General features: G+C 48.0%; 2 protein-coding genes across 3 annotated transcripts in view; one reads left to right on the top strand and one right to left on the bottom strand.

Moving 5' to 3' along the window:
- Positions 1-9,148, bottom strand: part of LOC140418035 (uncharacterized) — an 87,326-nt gene extending 78,178 nt beyond the window's left edge. The window contains exons 1-2 of the mRNA XM_072501464.1: positions 9,046-9,148; positions 4,189-5,702 (exon numbers count right to left, since the gene is read on the bottom strand). Of these exons, the coding sequence (XP_072357565.1) occupies positions 4,189-5,344 (1,156 nt within the window). The 5' untranslated portion in view covers positions 5,345-5,702; positions 9,046-9,148. The remainder of the gene's footprint in view (positions 1-4,188; positions 5,703-9,045) is intronic.
- Positions 9,149-9,283: 135 nt separating this feature from the next.
- On the top strand, positions 9,284-16,357 carry LOC140420615 (uncharacterized). Of its 2 annotated transcripts, none has more exons than XM_072504608.1 (3): positions 9,284-9,449; positions 9,738-10,141; positions 12,657-16,357. In XM_072504608.1, exon 3 carries the CDS (start codon positions 14,155-14,157, stop codon positions 15,055-15,057), a length of 903 nt encoding a protein of 300 aa, XP_072360709.1. In that variant the 5' UTR covers positions 9,284-9,449; positions 9,738-10,141; positions 12,657-14,154; the 3' UTR covers positions 15,058-16,357. The 2 variants fall into 2 exon arrangements, with proteins under 2 accessions (XP_072360709.1, XP_072360711.1); XM_072504610.1 differs by having other exon boundaries at positions 9,296-9,569.
- Positions 16,358-16,384: the final 27 nt, after the last annotated feature.

Raw genomic sequence — 16,384 nt, 5'->3', positions numbered from 1 at the left:
AGGTAAGGTCTTTGGACTGTGGGAGGAAACCGGAACACCCAGAGGAAACCCACGCAGACACAGGGAGAACATGCAGACTCCGCACAGACAGTGACCCAGCGGGGAATCAAACCTAGGACCCTGGCGCTGTGAAGCCACAGTGCTATCCACCTGTGCTACCATGCTGCTACCGTACTGTAGCTACGTTATATAATCCAGTCATCTCTTCCCTCAGAGGGTTGTAAGTCTCTGGATTTCTCTTCCACAGGGATCAGTGGAGGCCGGGGTGGATGGTGGTGGGGGGGTTCACTGAATATATTCACAGAAGATTTAAAAAACATCTTTTTATTCGTTTTTTTTTACCATATTTTAACAATAAACACATAGTGACAGATATAATTGGTGGAAAATGGGTAGAGAGAACAAGCGATATTGCCAGCGGAAATACAAGCAACACATCGCAGAATTAATTTGGAACAGGATATTTGAGGGACCAGAGCCTCGAGATGAAATGCTGGATCAATTCAACAACCAGTTAACATTGACTGGGGAGTAGAGGCAGCATCATGTAAGGGCACAGGTTTGGGGGCATTGGTAACGGCACCTCTGCCGTTCCCGCCAGCACAGTACTGCACCAGCCCCGTGGTGGTGGCGGCCCTGAGAGTCTGGGGGGCAATGGAGGAAACATGTGGGAGCAGAGGGAGCATCGGTCTGGACTCCAATCTGCAATAACCATCGGATTGTCCCGGGGAGGCTGGATGGAGGGTTTCGGAGTTTATCAAAGAGCAGGGATCGAGAGGGTGGGAGATCTGTTCACAACAGGAGCTTTCCCAACCTGAGGGAGGTAGAGAAGAAATTTGAATTGACGGGAGGGAATGAGTTTAGGTACCTGCAGACGCGAGACTTCCTACGCAGGCAGGTCTCAACCTTCCCGCTCCTACCACCAAGGGGGATACAGGACAGGGTAGTTTCCAGAATCTGGGTGGGAGAGGTGAAGGTTTGGGACATCTATAAAGACATCATGGGGTCAAAGGAAACGCAGACTGAGGAGTTGAAACACAAATGGGAAGAGGAGTTAGGAGGAGAGATAGAGGACGATCTCTGGGCGGATGCGTTAAGTAGAGTCAACTCGTCCACATCATGTGCCAGGCTCAGCCTGATACAATTTAAGGTCGTTCACCAGGCACACATGACATTGGCCCGGATGAGAAGTTCCTTTGAGATAGAAGACAGGTGTGCAAGGTATGCGGGAGGACCAACAAACCATGTCCATATGTTCTGGACATGCCCAAAGCATAGGGGATTCTGGCAGGAGTTTGCGGATGTAATGTCCAAGGTGTTAAAAACAAGGGTGGCACCAAGTCCAGAGGTGGCAATTTCCTTAGTGTCGGGAGATCCGGGAATCCAGGAGGAGAACGAGGCAGACGTTCTGACCTTTGCCTCCCTGGTAGCCCGGAGACGGATACTATTAACTTGGAGGGACTCGAAGCCCCCAAAGTCAGAGACCTGGCTCACTGACATGGCTAGCTTTCTCTGTCTGGAGAAAATCAAGTTCGCCGTGAGAGGGTCAATGTCAGGCATCGTCCGGAGGTGGCAGCCGTTCGTCGACTTCTTTAGAAAAAATTAACTGTCAGCAGACAGAGAGGGGGGGGGGGGGATAAATTTACATTTGTGTGCAAGGTGGGACCTGTGAGGGAGGAAGACGGTCTTTGCACTATGTTTATATTTGTATGTACACTGTTTCTTCTGTTATTGTTACAAAATCACAAATACCTCAATAAAATGTTTTTATAAAAAAAGAAGAAAGGGTAGTGCAGAAAGGGGAAAGAGGTATTAGATCGTCAGTTATATTTTTCTGACAGTTAAGTTATAATACTGTACTTAATAAAAGGTTATCTGTGTTAAAGTTACAAACTTGGTGACTGCAGATTCAGCCAAGAACCTCCGGTATTTTAAAATGACATCTAATTTCACTTGTATTGCAACTCCGGGTCAAGTGGGGCTGGAATTGACCGCGCACCAGCACAGGGTGTTGTGACATAATTTTCCCACATGGAGATGTGGGAAAGGGAAGAAAAGAGAGAGAGAGAGGGAGAAGAGAATGAGAGGACAAAAGAGGGAGGGAGAAGAGAGAGAGAATCATGGTTGGAGTTAAAGGCAGAAGTAAGGAAATTAAAGGAGGAGGAATAACCCTTCCCAGTCCAAATCCTAGTGGGGATCTGTTTAAATTTATATAAGCCCTCCCAAGATTTGAGGGGAAAGATGTAGAAACATTCTTCATGGCATTTGAGAAAATAGCAACTCAAATAGAGTGGACGAAGGAAGAGAGAGCATGCAAACTAAACTGACGGGGCAAGTGCAGGAAGTTTATACTTTCCTGTCAGAGGGGTTGTCTAAGGGTTACGACAAGGTAAAAGACTATTCTGGATGTATATCAATTAGTTTTGGAGCCAATGAGGCAAACGTTTTGGAATTTAAGGAAACAACCAGGACAGACTTATACTGAATTTGAAAGGACAATTTTAATCAGTGGTTATGAGCATGGGCGTTGAAACCAGCAATGGTGCTCTGAGAAAAATAATTTTCCCAGAAGAATTTAAGAATTCAATACCTTCTGTGATAAGAATCCACGTTGAAGACCAAAGGGGGATGACCGCTAGACAAGCAGCAATAATGGCTGACCATTATGAGCTGATCCGTAAATTTAAATCTTTGTTCCGTCACCCCCATTATTTTGTTAATGACAGGAAGTGGGAGAGTGAAAGGAAGAGAGGTAGCCAAGGTAAGGAATAGATAGCTGGGAATGCTCGGAGGTCGTCTCCTCAGACTAGGAAGGAAGGTACTGAGCATGGAGGTGAGACTCAAAGGTCTCAGTGTTACCATCCCAATAAAGTGGGAAGCATTCGTACAGCCTGTTGGAAGTTGCAAGGAAAGCCCATGGGACTTGTTGAGATTCATAAGGAGGATTCGGAAAAGGCATCAAAAGTGGAGAATACTGCAGAGCAGACAGTTGCCCTAAGTGGAATGAGGAGACCCGAGGTCAACTCTGCTGTGGAAGCAGGTGTGGTGAGTGAGGTAGGTGAGAGATATGCAGGGCTTTGATCTGAGAGGAAGATCATCCCATTTTCATCAAATGATGGAGCCAAACCCAAAATTATTTCAAGGGTCACAGATCCTACACAAACTCTCTTACTGGAGAGGGATTTGGTTTTTCCTCTGGAGAGTTCAATGAAAGCTAAGGGGCTGGATTCTCCGCTGTCGGGATTCTCCGTTTCACCGGCAGCCCGGGGAATTCCCGATGGCATGAGGCTGCCCACAATGGGAAACCCCATTGGCCGGCTGGCGAGACGAAGAATCCCGGGGGCCCGCCGCAGCAGATTTCTGGTGCGGTCGGAGGGAGAATCCCGCCCACGGTGTTGGTGAATGGGATAAGTGGAGATTATATCCCAGTTCCATTGTATAAAGTACAATTGGAATGTGATTTATTATCAGGTCCTGTAGTTGTCAGAGTGGTTAAGAAGTTACCTGTAGACAGAGTAGACTTACTTTTGGGGAATTATTTGGCAGTTGTGAAGGTTGTAGCTTCATCCATGATTACAGAGTGTCTGAGGGAAGATAAGGAGACAAAACAGTTACGGGAACAGTTTCCAGATATTTCTCCGTCGTGTGTGGTGACCTGGCCAATGGCTAAACAAAGTTCATCGCCAGAGATTAAAGTCACACGACAATCAGATGGTAGAGCAGCCAAAACTATCCTTGAGAATGAGGATAATTGTGAGGAAGTGTTTGCTAGGACTTCATTAACTGAGGCCCAGGAGGCAGAACCAGAGTTATAGAGATTAGCACATTTAGGTCTCATGGAAGTTGAGGCTGAAATGGTTCCAAACTGTTATTACATTAAGAACGGAGTTCTGAGGAGGAAGTGGAGACATCCTCATAGACCTGTGGATGAGGAGTGGATGTTTGTTCATCAGATATCCCAAACATTGTAGGGAAATACTACGGGTAGCACGAGATACCAATGGCAGGACTTGTGGAAATTTGGAAAACCCAGGCATCAGTCAACAGGCATTCTTCCTAGCCAGGACAGCAAAGAATGTAGTCGATTCTGTAGAATTGGTCATACCTGCCAGGAAATAGGTAAACCGCAACACAGGATTAAACCCGTGCCTTTAATACCCATACCAGTGTTTTAAGAACCGTTTATTCAGGCATTGGTGGATTGCAGAGGATCGTTGTGTAAAATGAAGGCAGGGCTGAGCGGCGTCTCCCCAGTGTGAACTCGCTGATGCTTCTGCAAGTTGGATAACTGAGTGAATCCCTTCCCACACTGAGAGCAGGTGAATGGCCTCTCCCCAGTGTGAACTCGCTGGTGTGTCTGCAGATTGGAAAACTGAGTGAATCCTTTCCCACATTGAGAGCAGGTGAAAGGCCTCTGGCCAGTATGTACTCGCTGGTGTCTCTGCAGGGTGGATGTTTGAGTGAATCCCTTCCCACATTGACAACAGGTGAACGGCCTCGCCCCAGTGTGAACCCGCTGATGTCTCTGCAGGGTGGATGAATGACTGAATCCCTTCCCACACTGAGGGCAGGTGAATGGTCTCTCCCCAGTGTGAACTCGCTGGTGTCTCTGCATGGTGGATGAATCACTGAATCTCTTCCCACAATGAGAGCAGGTAAGTGGCCTCTCCCTGGTGTGAACTCGCTGGTGTGTCTGCAGGGTGGAGGAATCACTGAATCCCTTCCCACACTGAGAGCAGGTGAATGGCCTCTCCCCAGTGTGAACTCGTTGATGTCTCTGCAGATTAGATGACTGAATAAATCGCTTCCCACACTGAGAGCAGGTGAACGGCTTCTCCCCAGTATGAACCCGCTGATGTGTCTGCAGGGTGGATGAATTACTGAATCCCTTCCCACATTGAACACAGGTGAACGGCTTCTCCCCAGTGTGAATTCGCTGGTGTGTCCGCAGGCTGGATAACCGTGTGAATCCCTTCCCACACTGAGAGCAGGTGAATGGCTTCTCCCCAGTGTGAACTCGCTGGTGTATCTGTAGGTTGGATGACTGAATAAATCCCTTCCCACACTGAGGGCAGGTGAACGGCTTCACCCCAGAGTGAACCCGCTGATGTCTCTGGAAGTTGGATGAATCACTGAATCCTTTCCCACACTGAGAGCAGGTGAATAGTGTTTCTCCTGTGTGAACTCGCTGGTGTGACTGCAGACAGATTAAATGAGTGAATCCCTTCCCACATACAGAGCAGGTGAACGGCCTCTCCCCGGTGTGAATGCGTCGATGAGTTTCCAGCGCAGATGGGACTCTGTATCCCTTCCCACAGTCCCCACATTTCCAAGGTTTCTCCATGTTTTGTTAATCCCTGTGTCTCTCCAGGTTTGCCGGTCAGTTGAAGCCTCGTCCACACACAGAACACATGCACGGTCTCTCCCCGCTGTGAATGGTGTGATATTTATTCAAGCTGTGTAACTGGTTAAAGCTCTTTCCACAGTCAGTGCTCTGGAACACTCTCACTCGGGTGTGTGTATCTTGGTGCATTTGCAGTCACACTGATGTTTAAAATCTTTTGAAGTCAACAGATCGGTAAACCATTCTCCCTCTAGATTCAAAGACCAATGACATTTAGGCCCTGATGAATTGAGTGAGTATGTGAGACCGAGACATGATGTTTGAGATATCTGTCTGTAATTCCTCCTCTTCTAATATCCTGTGAAAACAGTTTGGAAAAGACATTACAGTCAGCATAAGATCGAAATTCAGAACAGACAATTCTACTTACAAAGGAACATTTTTTCCTCTCTCATTCACCAAAAGCTGTAAATCTCCGTCCCACACACTCTCCCTCCATTCTCACTCTGCTGTATCTAATATTCGCCCTCACAATTCTCCTGAAGGTGCTGATTCAGGCAGATTAACAGATCCATGCTCACTGCTTCCTGTCCTGGACACGGAAACCATAACAAATCGGAGTTGCAGTCGGCCATTCAGCCCATCGACCCTGCCCAACCATTCAATGAGATCATTGGCCGATCTACCTCAGCACCATTTTCCCACACTATCCCCCATATCCCTCAATATCTTCAATATCTAGTAACCTATCAATCTCTGTCTTGAAAATACTTGATGATTGAGGCTCCACAGTCCTCTGGGGCAGAGACTTCCAAAGCTTCACCACATCCTCGAGTGAAGAAATCCCTCCTCATCTCAGCCTTCTTTCCATTTTCCCACCTGTTCCCCATAACCTTCATTACTCAGAAATCTATCCAACTCATCCGTAAAACTATTCAATGACCCAGCCTCCACTGGTCCCTGTGGAAGAGAAATCCAGAGACTAACAACCATCTAATGGAAGAGATGATTGGAAATATATAACATAGTTACTATACTATATTACACAGCTAGAAATAATAATAAATGTGCTTTATTACAGAACCCTGAATAATATATCGAATGTATACCATAGAACAAAGAACAAAGAAATGTACAGCACAGGAACAGGCCCTTCGGCCCTCCAAGCCCGTGCCGACCATGCTGCCCAACTAAACTACAATCTTCTACACTTCCTGGGTCCGTATCCCTCTATTCCTATCCTATTCATGTATTTGGCAAGATGCCCCTTAAATGTCACTATCGTCCCTGCTTCCACCACCTCCTCCGGTAGCGAGTTCCAGGCACCCACTACCCTCTGCGTAAAAAACTTGCCTCGTACATCTACTCTAAACCTTGCCCCTCTCACCCTAAACCTATGCCCCCTAGTAATTGACCCCTTTACCCTGGGGAAAAGCCTCTGACTATCCACTCTGTCTATGCCCCTCATAATTTTGTAGACCTCTATCAGGTCTCCCCTCAACCTCCTTCGTTCCAGTGAGAACAAACCGAGTTTATTCAACCGCTCCTCATAGCTAATGCCCTCCATACCAGGCAACATTCTGGTAAATCTCTTCTGCACCCTCTCTAAAGCCTCCACATCCTTCTGATAGTGTGGCGACCAGAATTGAACACTATACTCCAAGTGTGGCCTAACTAAGGTTCTATACAGCTGCAACATGACTTGCCAATTCTTATACTCAATGCCCCAGCCAATGAAGGCAAGCATGCCGTATGCCTTCTTGACTACCTTCTCCACCTGTGTTGCCCCTTTCAATGACCTGTGGACCTGTACTCCTAGATCTCTTTGACTTTCAATACTCTGGAGGGTTCTACCATTCACTGTATATTCCCTACCTGCATTAGACCTTCCAAAATGCATTACCTCACATTTGTCCGGATTAAACTCCATCTGCCATCTCTCTGCCCAAGTCTCCAAACAATCTAAATTCTGCTGTATCCTCTGACAGTCCTCATCGCTATCCGCAATTCCACCAACCTTTGTGTCGTCTGCAAACTTACTAATCAGACCAGTTACATTTTCCTCCAGATCATTTATATATACTACAAAGAGCAAAGGTCCCAGCACTGATCCCTGTGGAACACCACTGGTCACAGCCCTCCAATTAGAAAAGCATCCTTCCATTGCTACTCTCTGCCTTCTATGACCTAGCCAGTTCTGTATCCACCTTGCCAGCTCACCCCTGATCCCGTGTGACTTCACCTTTTGTACTAGTCTACCATGAGGGACCTTGTGAAAGGCCTTACTGAAGTCCATATAGACAACATCCACTGCCCTACCTGCATCAATCATCTTAGTGACCTCCTCGAAAAACTCTACCAAGTTAGTGAGACACGACCTCCCCTTCACAAAACCATGCTGCCTCTCACTAATACGTCCATTTGCTTCCAAATGGGAGTAGATCCTGTCTCGAAGAATTCTCTCTAGTAATTTCCCTACCACTGAAGTAAGGCTCACCGGCCTGCAGTTCCCTGGATTATCCTTGCTACCCTTCTTAAACAGAGGAACAACATTGGCTATTCTCCAGTCCTCCGGGACATCCCCTGAAGACAGTGAGGATCCAAAGATTTCTGTCAAGGCCTCAGCAATTTCCTCTCCAGCCTCCTTCAGTATTCTGGGGTAGATCCCATCAGGCCCTGGGGACTTATCTACCTTAATATTTTTTAAGACACCCAACACCTCGTCTTTTTGGATCTCAATGTGACCCAGGCTATCTACACACCCTTCTCCAGACTCAACATCTACCAATTTCTTCGCTTTGGTGAATACTGATGCAAAGTATTCATTTCGTACCTCGCCCATTTCCTCTGGCTCCACACATAGATTCCCTTGCCTATCCTTCAGTGGGCCAACCCTTTCCCTGGCTACCCTCTTGCTTTTTATGTACGTGTAAAAAGTTTTGGGATTTTCCTTAACCCTATTTGCCAATGACTTTTCGTGACCCCTTCTAGCCCTCCTGACATACAACAACACCAGACATATCATGAAAAATTAAATGAAAATCGCTTATTGTGCTGCTGGCCTGCCTTGGTCTGCTTTAAAAGCCAGCGATTTAACCCAGTGTGCTAAACCGGGTGGCACAGTAGCATAGTGTTTAGCACTGTTGCTTCACAGCGCCAGGGTCACAGGTTCGATTTCCGGCTTGGGCCACTGACTGTGCGGAGTCTGCACTTTCTCCCCATGTCTGTGTGGGTTTCCTCCGGGTGCTCCGGTTTCCTCTCACAAATTCCTAAAGACGTGCTTGTTAGGTGAATTGGACATTCTGAATTCTTCCTCTGTGTACCCGAACAGGCACCAGACTGTGACGACTAGGGGTTTTTCATAGTAACTTCATTGCAGTGATACTGTAAGCCTACTTGTGACAATAATAAAGATTATGATTATTATCTCTCTCCGATATTAATTTACTGTCACCTTAAATGACAGCTATGCTGGGGAAATCAGCACTTTAATTGTGAACATTAGGAAAGAGACCATCCTTTTAGCCAGACAAATAAATGTGTCAAGCTGAGGGAGCAAAGGCTATGAATGTCTTTCAGAGAGAGAGACCTGGGCCAAGCTTTGCAGAGTCTGCACCCTCCCTGTATTCACTTCCTTTCCCTTCAGTTGCTGCAAGTGACCAATTGAAGGTGAGAATGAGAAAAGAAAGTGTTTTACTCACAGATGTTGGAGACAGGAGGAGGTGTGAAGCTCAATCTTCAATCACTCCCATTGGCTGCAGGACCAGAGTCCTTCCGGTCGTCCAACTCTTCCCATTGGTCAACACCAATGCTGAAAAGTCAGGAGGTGAGCTCTCCCCCGCACATGCTCAGTGCCCCCTCTCCCTTGGGCATGCGCAGTCGCTGGCCCCGCTGTGCCCCCCACCCCCACCCCGGGGGAATGTCACAGGTTCTGGTCGGAGACGTCAGCCGGTTGCGTGGAAACCTTGTCTCGAGGAGTGAGAACAATGAGTGGGCCCCGGCGGGGTTCCCGGGACCGTGCCTGCGCACTGGAATGCAGAGACGTCACCGCGGAGCAGAATGATTCCTATTGTCTCATTCACGCAGATCTCTCACACAATTAAAGGTTCTGGTTTCCCCAGGAGGTGGCTGATTTTTAAGGGGACAGTAAATTAATATCGGCCAGGAAGCACTGAGCAGGGACCTGTCAATCAGCCTGAATCAGCCCCTCAGGAGAATTGGGAGGGTGAATATTAGCTACAGCAGAGTGAGAATGGAGGGAGAGTGAGTGGGACGGAGATTTCCAGCTTTTGGGGAATGAGAGAGGAAAGAATGATCCAGAGAAACTACAATTGTCTGTTCTGAATTTCTATCCTGTACTGACAGTGATACATTTTTAAAACTCCTTTTACAGGATATCAGAAGGAGAGGATTTGCAGACAGAAACCTCACACCAAACATCAGCTGCAGATCTGCTCTATTCATTAGCCTTCAATTGTTGGATAAACGTTTGTCTATTTTGTCTACTGCAGAAGATTTTATGAATCAATTTGACTGGAAAAGCACCGAGATACACACATATCCGAGTGATAGTGTTCCAGTGCACAGAATGTGGAAATAGCTTTAATCAGTTATATAGCTTGAAGAAAACATAAAGAATTGGTGCAGGGAAAGACCCAACACGTGTGTGGAGAAGGCTTCAACAAATGAATTGAATGTTGAGAGGCAGAAAGACACTTGCAAGGAGAAACAATGGAAATATGAGGAATGTGGGAAAGGATTCATATCCCCACTGAAGCTGGAAATTCACCAGTCCTGGTGGGTATTTTTCATCCTATATTAAATTATAAGTCGTTGTTTTATTTGTTCATGAATGTGGGCGTCGCTGGCTCGTCCAGCATTTATTGCCCATCCCTGAGGACATGTAAGAGTCAACCACATTGCTGTGGGGCTGGAATCACATGTAGGCCAGACCAGGTAAGAATGACAGATTTCCTTCCCTAAAGGACATTAGTGAACCAGATGGGTTTTTACAACAATTGACAATGGCTTCATGGTCATCACTGGACTTTAAACTCCAGATTTTTATTTAATTCCAATTCCACCATCTGCCCTGGTGGGATTCGAACCCAGGTCCCCGGAGCATCACCCTGGGTCTCTGGATTACTAGTACAGCAACAATACCACTACGTCACTGTCTCCACATAATAGAGGTAGGGACTTTGTTGATTTATTGTTTAAATATATGGTATTCATTTAAAATTTAAAGGGTTTACTCATGGCAGGAGAGCTCAAAGCCTTGGTTTGGTCCTCTTGCTCCATGTGGGAATCCAGGTGCATTTCCAGTTCCCGGGACCAGCATTGTGTGCAGGAAGTGTGCCCAGCTGCAGCTCCTGAAAGCTTGGGTTTCAGAGCTGGAACGGAGGCTGTGGGCATCCATGAGTCTGAGAGCATCGTGGATAGCATGTTTAGAGAGGTGGTCACATTGCAGCTGGAGGAACTTGAGGAAGGAAGGCAATGGGTGACCGCTATGCAATCCAAGAGAAAGAGGCAGGTAGTTCAGGAGTCTCCTGGGGCCCCGCTCGCAAATCAGTATTCCATTTTGGAGGTTGATGAGGCTGGTCCCTCCAGGGAGTATGAACAGAGGCAAGTTTCTGGCACCACAAGCAGCCTGTCTGTACAGGAGAGGGGAAAGAGAGGAAGAGCAATAACAATAGGGGAGCCTATTGTATCTGTAAAATCTCAGATATGTCAACCAGTATTTTAATCAAAGTTCTACCCAGGTGTCATTTACTAGTGAGGAGAACAAAGGACAAAATACAAGTTCAACAATCTTTATTGAACAAAGTTAATCCGTGAATTAACCCAAGTTTATATACAAGAATTACCCAGGATTCGGCTATACTACCCGCAAAGATCGCTGGATTGAACTGTAGATCCGATCCTCAAGCCTCTCTCGTCCATCATCACTAAATTTGTCTCACTGGCAATTCCTCCCTCCTTCCTTCTCTGGTCAGTCTGGGGTTAGTCAGGGTCATCTCCCACACCAGGTTTTCGCTGCTGGTGTGTCTTGGACATCTATTTTTATCCTCCTCCCTCCCCGCCTTTTCCAGAAACTTCTCTGGCTTCTGGCCATTGAGGTCTTGGGAGAGGGTCCCAATACCCAATGGGTTTCTTGATGTTTGCTTGACAGGAGACTGGGCCCCACCCCCAGGTATCCTTCTCTGTGGTATTTGCTTGCACATAACCTGTTGTTCTGGGTGCCCAAGAGTCTGGCTCGATCTGGGATACTGACAATGGGCTTGTGCATATGAATAGAGTGCAATGATCTGTTGATGGCGAGTTGATAGGGCAGTTCCAGATATGCCCTAGCAGCCTGTCTGAGTCTATATATTCAAACTTGACCAAGTCCGAATTCCCAGCATGGAATAGAGCAGTTTCTCCAGCATGAGGGGATTGTGGGAGCGGCGGCCGCACATCTTTGGGTTGTGGTTATGAGACCCACGGAGCCCCGGGGAGAATGTGCATGTCTCAAACCAGGGGCTGGTTTAGCACACTGAGCTAAATCGCTGGCTTTGAAAGCAGACCAAGGCAGGCCAGCAGCACAGTTCAATTCCCGTACCAGCCTCCCCGAACAGGCGCCAGAATGTGGCGACTAGGGGCTTTTCACAGTAACTTCATTTGAAGCCTACTTGTGACAATAAGCGATTTTCATTTTTCATTTCATTTTCAGACTCGTGACCCGGAGCCGGAATCGAACCTGGGTCCACAACGCCGTGAAGTTAGACAGATTTCCGATTGACAAGAGAGTTGAGTGTCATGGGGTACAGGTAGAAAAATTAAGTGAAAGTGAAGATGAGTGAATTCTTCACTCGAGGATGCGGTGAAGCTTTGGAATTCTCTACTCCAGATGTCTGTCATCAAGTATTTTCCATTTTGAGATTAAGGTTTCGAGATGTTGAAGATATCAAGGGATATGGGAGATAGTGTGGGAAAATGGTGTTGAAGAGATCGGCAATTGAACTCAATAAAGGGTTCAGCAAGTCCAATGGGCCAAATGGCTGACTGCAGCTCCTATTTGTTATGATCTCTGTGTCCAGGACAGGAAGCAGTGAGCAGGGATCTGTCAATCAGCCTGAATCAGCACCTACAGGAGAATTGGGAGGGTGAATATTAGATACAGCAGAGTGAGAATGGAGGGAGAGTGTGTGGGATGGAGATTTACAGCTTTTGGGGAATAAGAGAAGGAAGAATGTTCCATAGGAAGCAGAATTGTCTGTTCTGAATTTCAATCCTGTACTGACAGTGATGACTTTTGTAAATTGTTTTTCAGGATATTAGAAGAGGAGGAATTACAGACAGAAATCTCAAATGTTACGTCTCAATCTGACAGTCACTTGATTCCTTGGGACACACACACACAAGTGAGAGTGTTCCAGAGCACTGACTGTGGAAAGACCTTTTTTAAAAAAAATTTTTATTCTCCTCCTTTTTCACATTTTCTCCCACATTTACACCCATCAACAATAAACAATAATCAGCAAGATATGTCAATCCCCATAATAACAACGATCCCATCTACCCACCAACCCCCAAACCTCAACCCGCATGTTTACATAAACAAATGACAAAAAGGAATCAGGGATTACCCATAGTCACCCTTAATCTACCCAGCACCCCCCCCCCCGCCCCCCAACTAATGTCGATGTTATCCAGTTCTTGAAAGTGCATAATAAATAGTGCCCATGACTTGTAGAACCCTTCCGAGCTTCCCCTCAGTTCGAACCTAACCTTCTCAAGGGTCAAGTATTCCAACAGGTCCCCCCGCCACGCCAGGGAACAGGGTGGAGAGGCTGCTCTCCATCCCAGCAGGATCTGCCTTTGGGCGATCAACGAGGCGAAGGCTATAATATCTGCCTCCGCTCCCGTTTCCAACCCTGGCTGGTCCGACACCCCGAATATGGCCTCCTGGGGACCCGGGTCCAGTTTCACACACATCACCTTGGAAATTACCCGAAACACCTCCTTCCAGTACTCCCCTGGCTTTGGACAGGACCAAAACATATGAACGTGATTCGCGGGCCCCCCCCCCCCGGCAACGCTCACACACATCCTCTACTCCTTCAAAAAATCAGCTCATCCTCGTCCTCGTGAGGTGCGCTCTATATACCACCTTCAGCTGTATCAGCCCCAACCTCGCACATGAGGTGGAGGCATTCACTCTCCGGAGCACCTCACACCAGACCCCCTCCTCTATAACCTCTCCCAGCTCTTCCTCCCACTTTGCTTTGATCCCTTCCAGTGGAGCCTGATCCTCTTCCAGAATAGCTCCGTACACCGCTGACACTGCCCCCTTCTCCAGTCCTCTTGTCGTCAACAGCTCCTCCAGCAATGTGGAGGCCGGTTCCTCTGGGAAGCTCTGTATCTCCTTCCTGGCAAAATCCCGAACCTGCATGTACCTAAACCCTTCTCCCTGCTCTAGCCCATACTTCGCTTCCAGCTCCCTCAATCCTGCAAACCGACCCCGAAGAAACAAATCTTTTAGCGTCTTAATCCCCTTCTCTTCCCATTTCCGAAAACTTCCATCCCACCTCCCTGGCTCAAATCTGTGGTTCCCCCGAATCGGCATTTCCCTTGACCCTAAACCCAACCTTAAGTGTTAGCGAAACTGCCTCCAGATTTTCAATGAAGCCTGTGGAAAGACCTTTAACCAGTTACACAGCCTGAAAAATACATCACACCATTCACAGCGGGGAGGGACTGTACATCTGTTCTGCGTGTGGGTAAGGTTTCAATTGTCCAACTTGGAGAGTCACAAGGAGACGCAAAACATGAAGAAACCGTGGAAATGTGAAGATTGTGGGAAGGGATTCAAAGCCCCATCTGCACTGGAAGCTCATCGGCGCAGTCACACTGGGGAGAGGCCGTTCACCTGCTCTCAGTGTGAGAAGAGATACACTTGGTTATCCAGCCTGAACAAACACCAGCGAGTTCACACTGGGAGGTGGCAATTCAGCTGCTCTCAGTGTGGAAAGAGATTCAGTGATTCATCCACCCTGCAGACACATCAGCGAGTTCACACTGGGGGGAGGCCATTCACCTGCTCTCAGTGTGAAAAGAGATTCACTCAGCCCACCTGCAGACACACCAGCGAGTTCACACTGGGGAGAGGCCGTTCACCTGCTCTCACTGTGAGAAGAGATTCACTCAGTTATCCGCCCTGCAGACACACCAGCGAATTCATACTGGGAAGAATCCGTTCACCTGCTCTCAGTGTGGGAAGGGATTCACTGAATCAATCACACTGCGGAGACACCAGCGAGTTCACACTGGGGAGAGGCCATTCACCTGCTCTCAGTGTGGGAAAGGTTTCAGTTACTCATCCAACCTGCAGAGACACCAGCGAGTTCACTCTTGGAAGAGGCCATTCACCTGCTCTGTGTGTGGGAAGGAATTCTGTGTTTCCTCGCGCTTACTCAGACACAAACAACTTCACGAGTGATTCCAGGGATTGGATTCTGCTGTTACTGTTTCTGCTTCAGTTACATCCAGGACGGCATTTTGTTCATTCTGACAGTTGGTGTTGGAGGGAATTAAAGTTGAGTCCTGGAGACTGTGTTGAACTTTCAGGAAAAGTCTTTGTTTCACATGCATGTGGGACATACAGAGGCTCGGGCCTGAATGCTGCAGGTCCCTATGAGTCTGTGTCTCTGCCCCATTGTACATTGCAATGACCAGTTATACTGTCCGATGTCGTATTGATATGTTAATTGTTTTTACAGACTACCGATCTTTGGATAAATGTAAAACTTAATATTAACATTGATTCGTTTCACTGAATACTGGATGGTTTGCATAATCACATTAAGGGACTTCCGGTTGCGCTATGCCCGGGTAGGTCGCATGGTCGGCAGCTCCCGCCAACAATGGACTTTGGGCCCTTGTACAGAGCTCCAGCGGCACTTGAACTATGATTCCCAGTGTGGGAAGGAAACAGTGAGGATCCCCCAGCGCTGTATGGAGTGGACCAGGAGTGGGGCGATCAAAAAAGCGGCTTTGGAGAAGAGAGGAGAACGGGCGCGAAAAGGCAAGATGGCGGCCGGCGCGGATCAGGCAGCGTGGGCCCAGTGGTCACGGGAGCAGCAGGAGTTTCTTAGAAGCTGCCTCACTGAGTTAAAAGTGGAGATGCTGGTCTCTATGAAAGCTTCCATTGAAAGGTTGGTGGAGACCCAGAAGGCGCAGCGGGTGGCGATTAAGGAGCTGCAGAAAAAGGCCTCTGAAAACGAGGATGAGATTTAGGGCCTGGCGGTTAGAGTGGAGGCGCACGAGGTGCTGCACAAAAGAAGGCAGGAGAAGCTGGAAGACCTGGAGAATAGGTCAAGGAAGCAGAACCTGCAAATTCTGGGTCTCCCTGAAGGCGCGGAGGGGTCGGATGCGGGTGCATATGTGACCATGATGCTGGGAACACTGATGGGCACGGGGGCCTTCCTGCGGCCCCTGGAGCTCGACGGGGCGCAAGGAGTCCTGGCAAGGAAGCCTAAGGCGAACGAGCTGCCTAGAGCTATGGTGGTAAGGTTCCACTGCTTCACCGTCAAAGACTGTGTCCTGCGATGGGCAAAGAAGGAGCGAAGCAGTGAGTGGGAGAACTGCGAGATCCGCATCTACCAGGACTGGGGTGCAGAGCTGGCCAAGAGCCGTGCGGGATTCAACTGGGCCAAGGCGATCTTTCACAGCAAAGGGGTGAAGTTTGGGTTGCTGCAACCGGTGAGGCTGTGGGTCACGTACGAAGACCGGCACCATATTTCGATACGCCGGATGAGGCGTGGACTTTTATTGAGAACGAGAAGCTGGACTTGAATTAATGGACTGCTGTATGTTGTTGGGGCACCCTGGTGGGGCGAGGGGGGCGGTGTTATGTTGGTTTTTTCCCGTGTTTTCTTTTTTAGCCCCTTTGTTCTGGGCCCTCGAGATTCTGGGTCTGTTTGCTGATTGTGTAGAGCTGCGTCACAGGCAGTGGGGACGGGCCGGACAGCGAGAGCAGTTTGCTGGGGGGGGGTGGGG

This window comes from Scyliorhinus torazame, chromosome 5, assembly GCF_047496885.1.
Source record: "Scyliorhinus torazame isolate Kashiwa2021f chromosome 5, sScyTor2.1, whole genome shotgun sequence".
Classification (NCBI taxonomy): Eukaryota; Metazoa; Chordata; class Chondrichthyes; order Carcharhiniformes; family Scyliorhinidae; genus Scyliorhinus; species Scyliorhinus torazame.
This window is presented reverse-complemented; position numbering and strand designations above follow the sequence as displayed.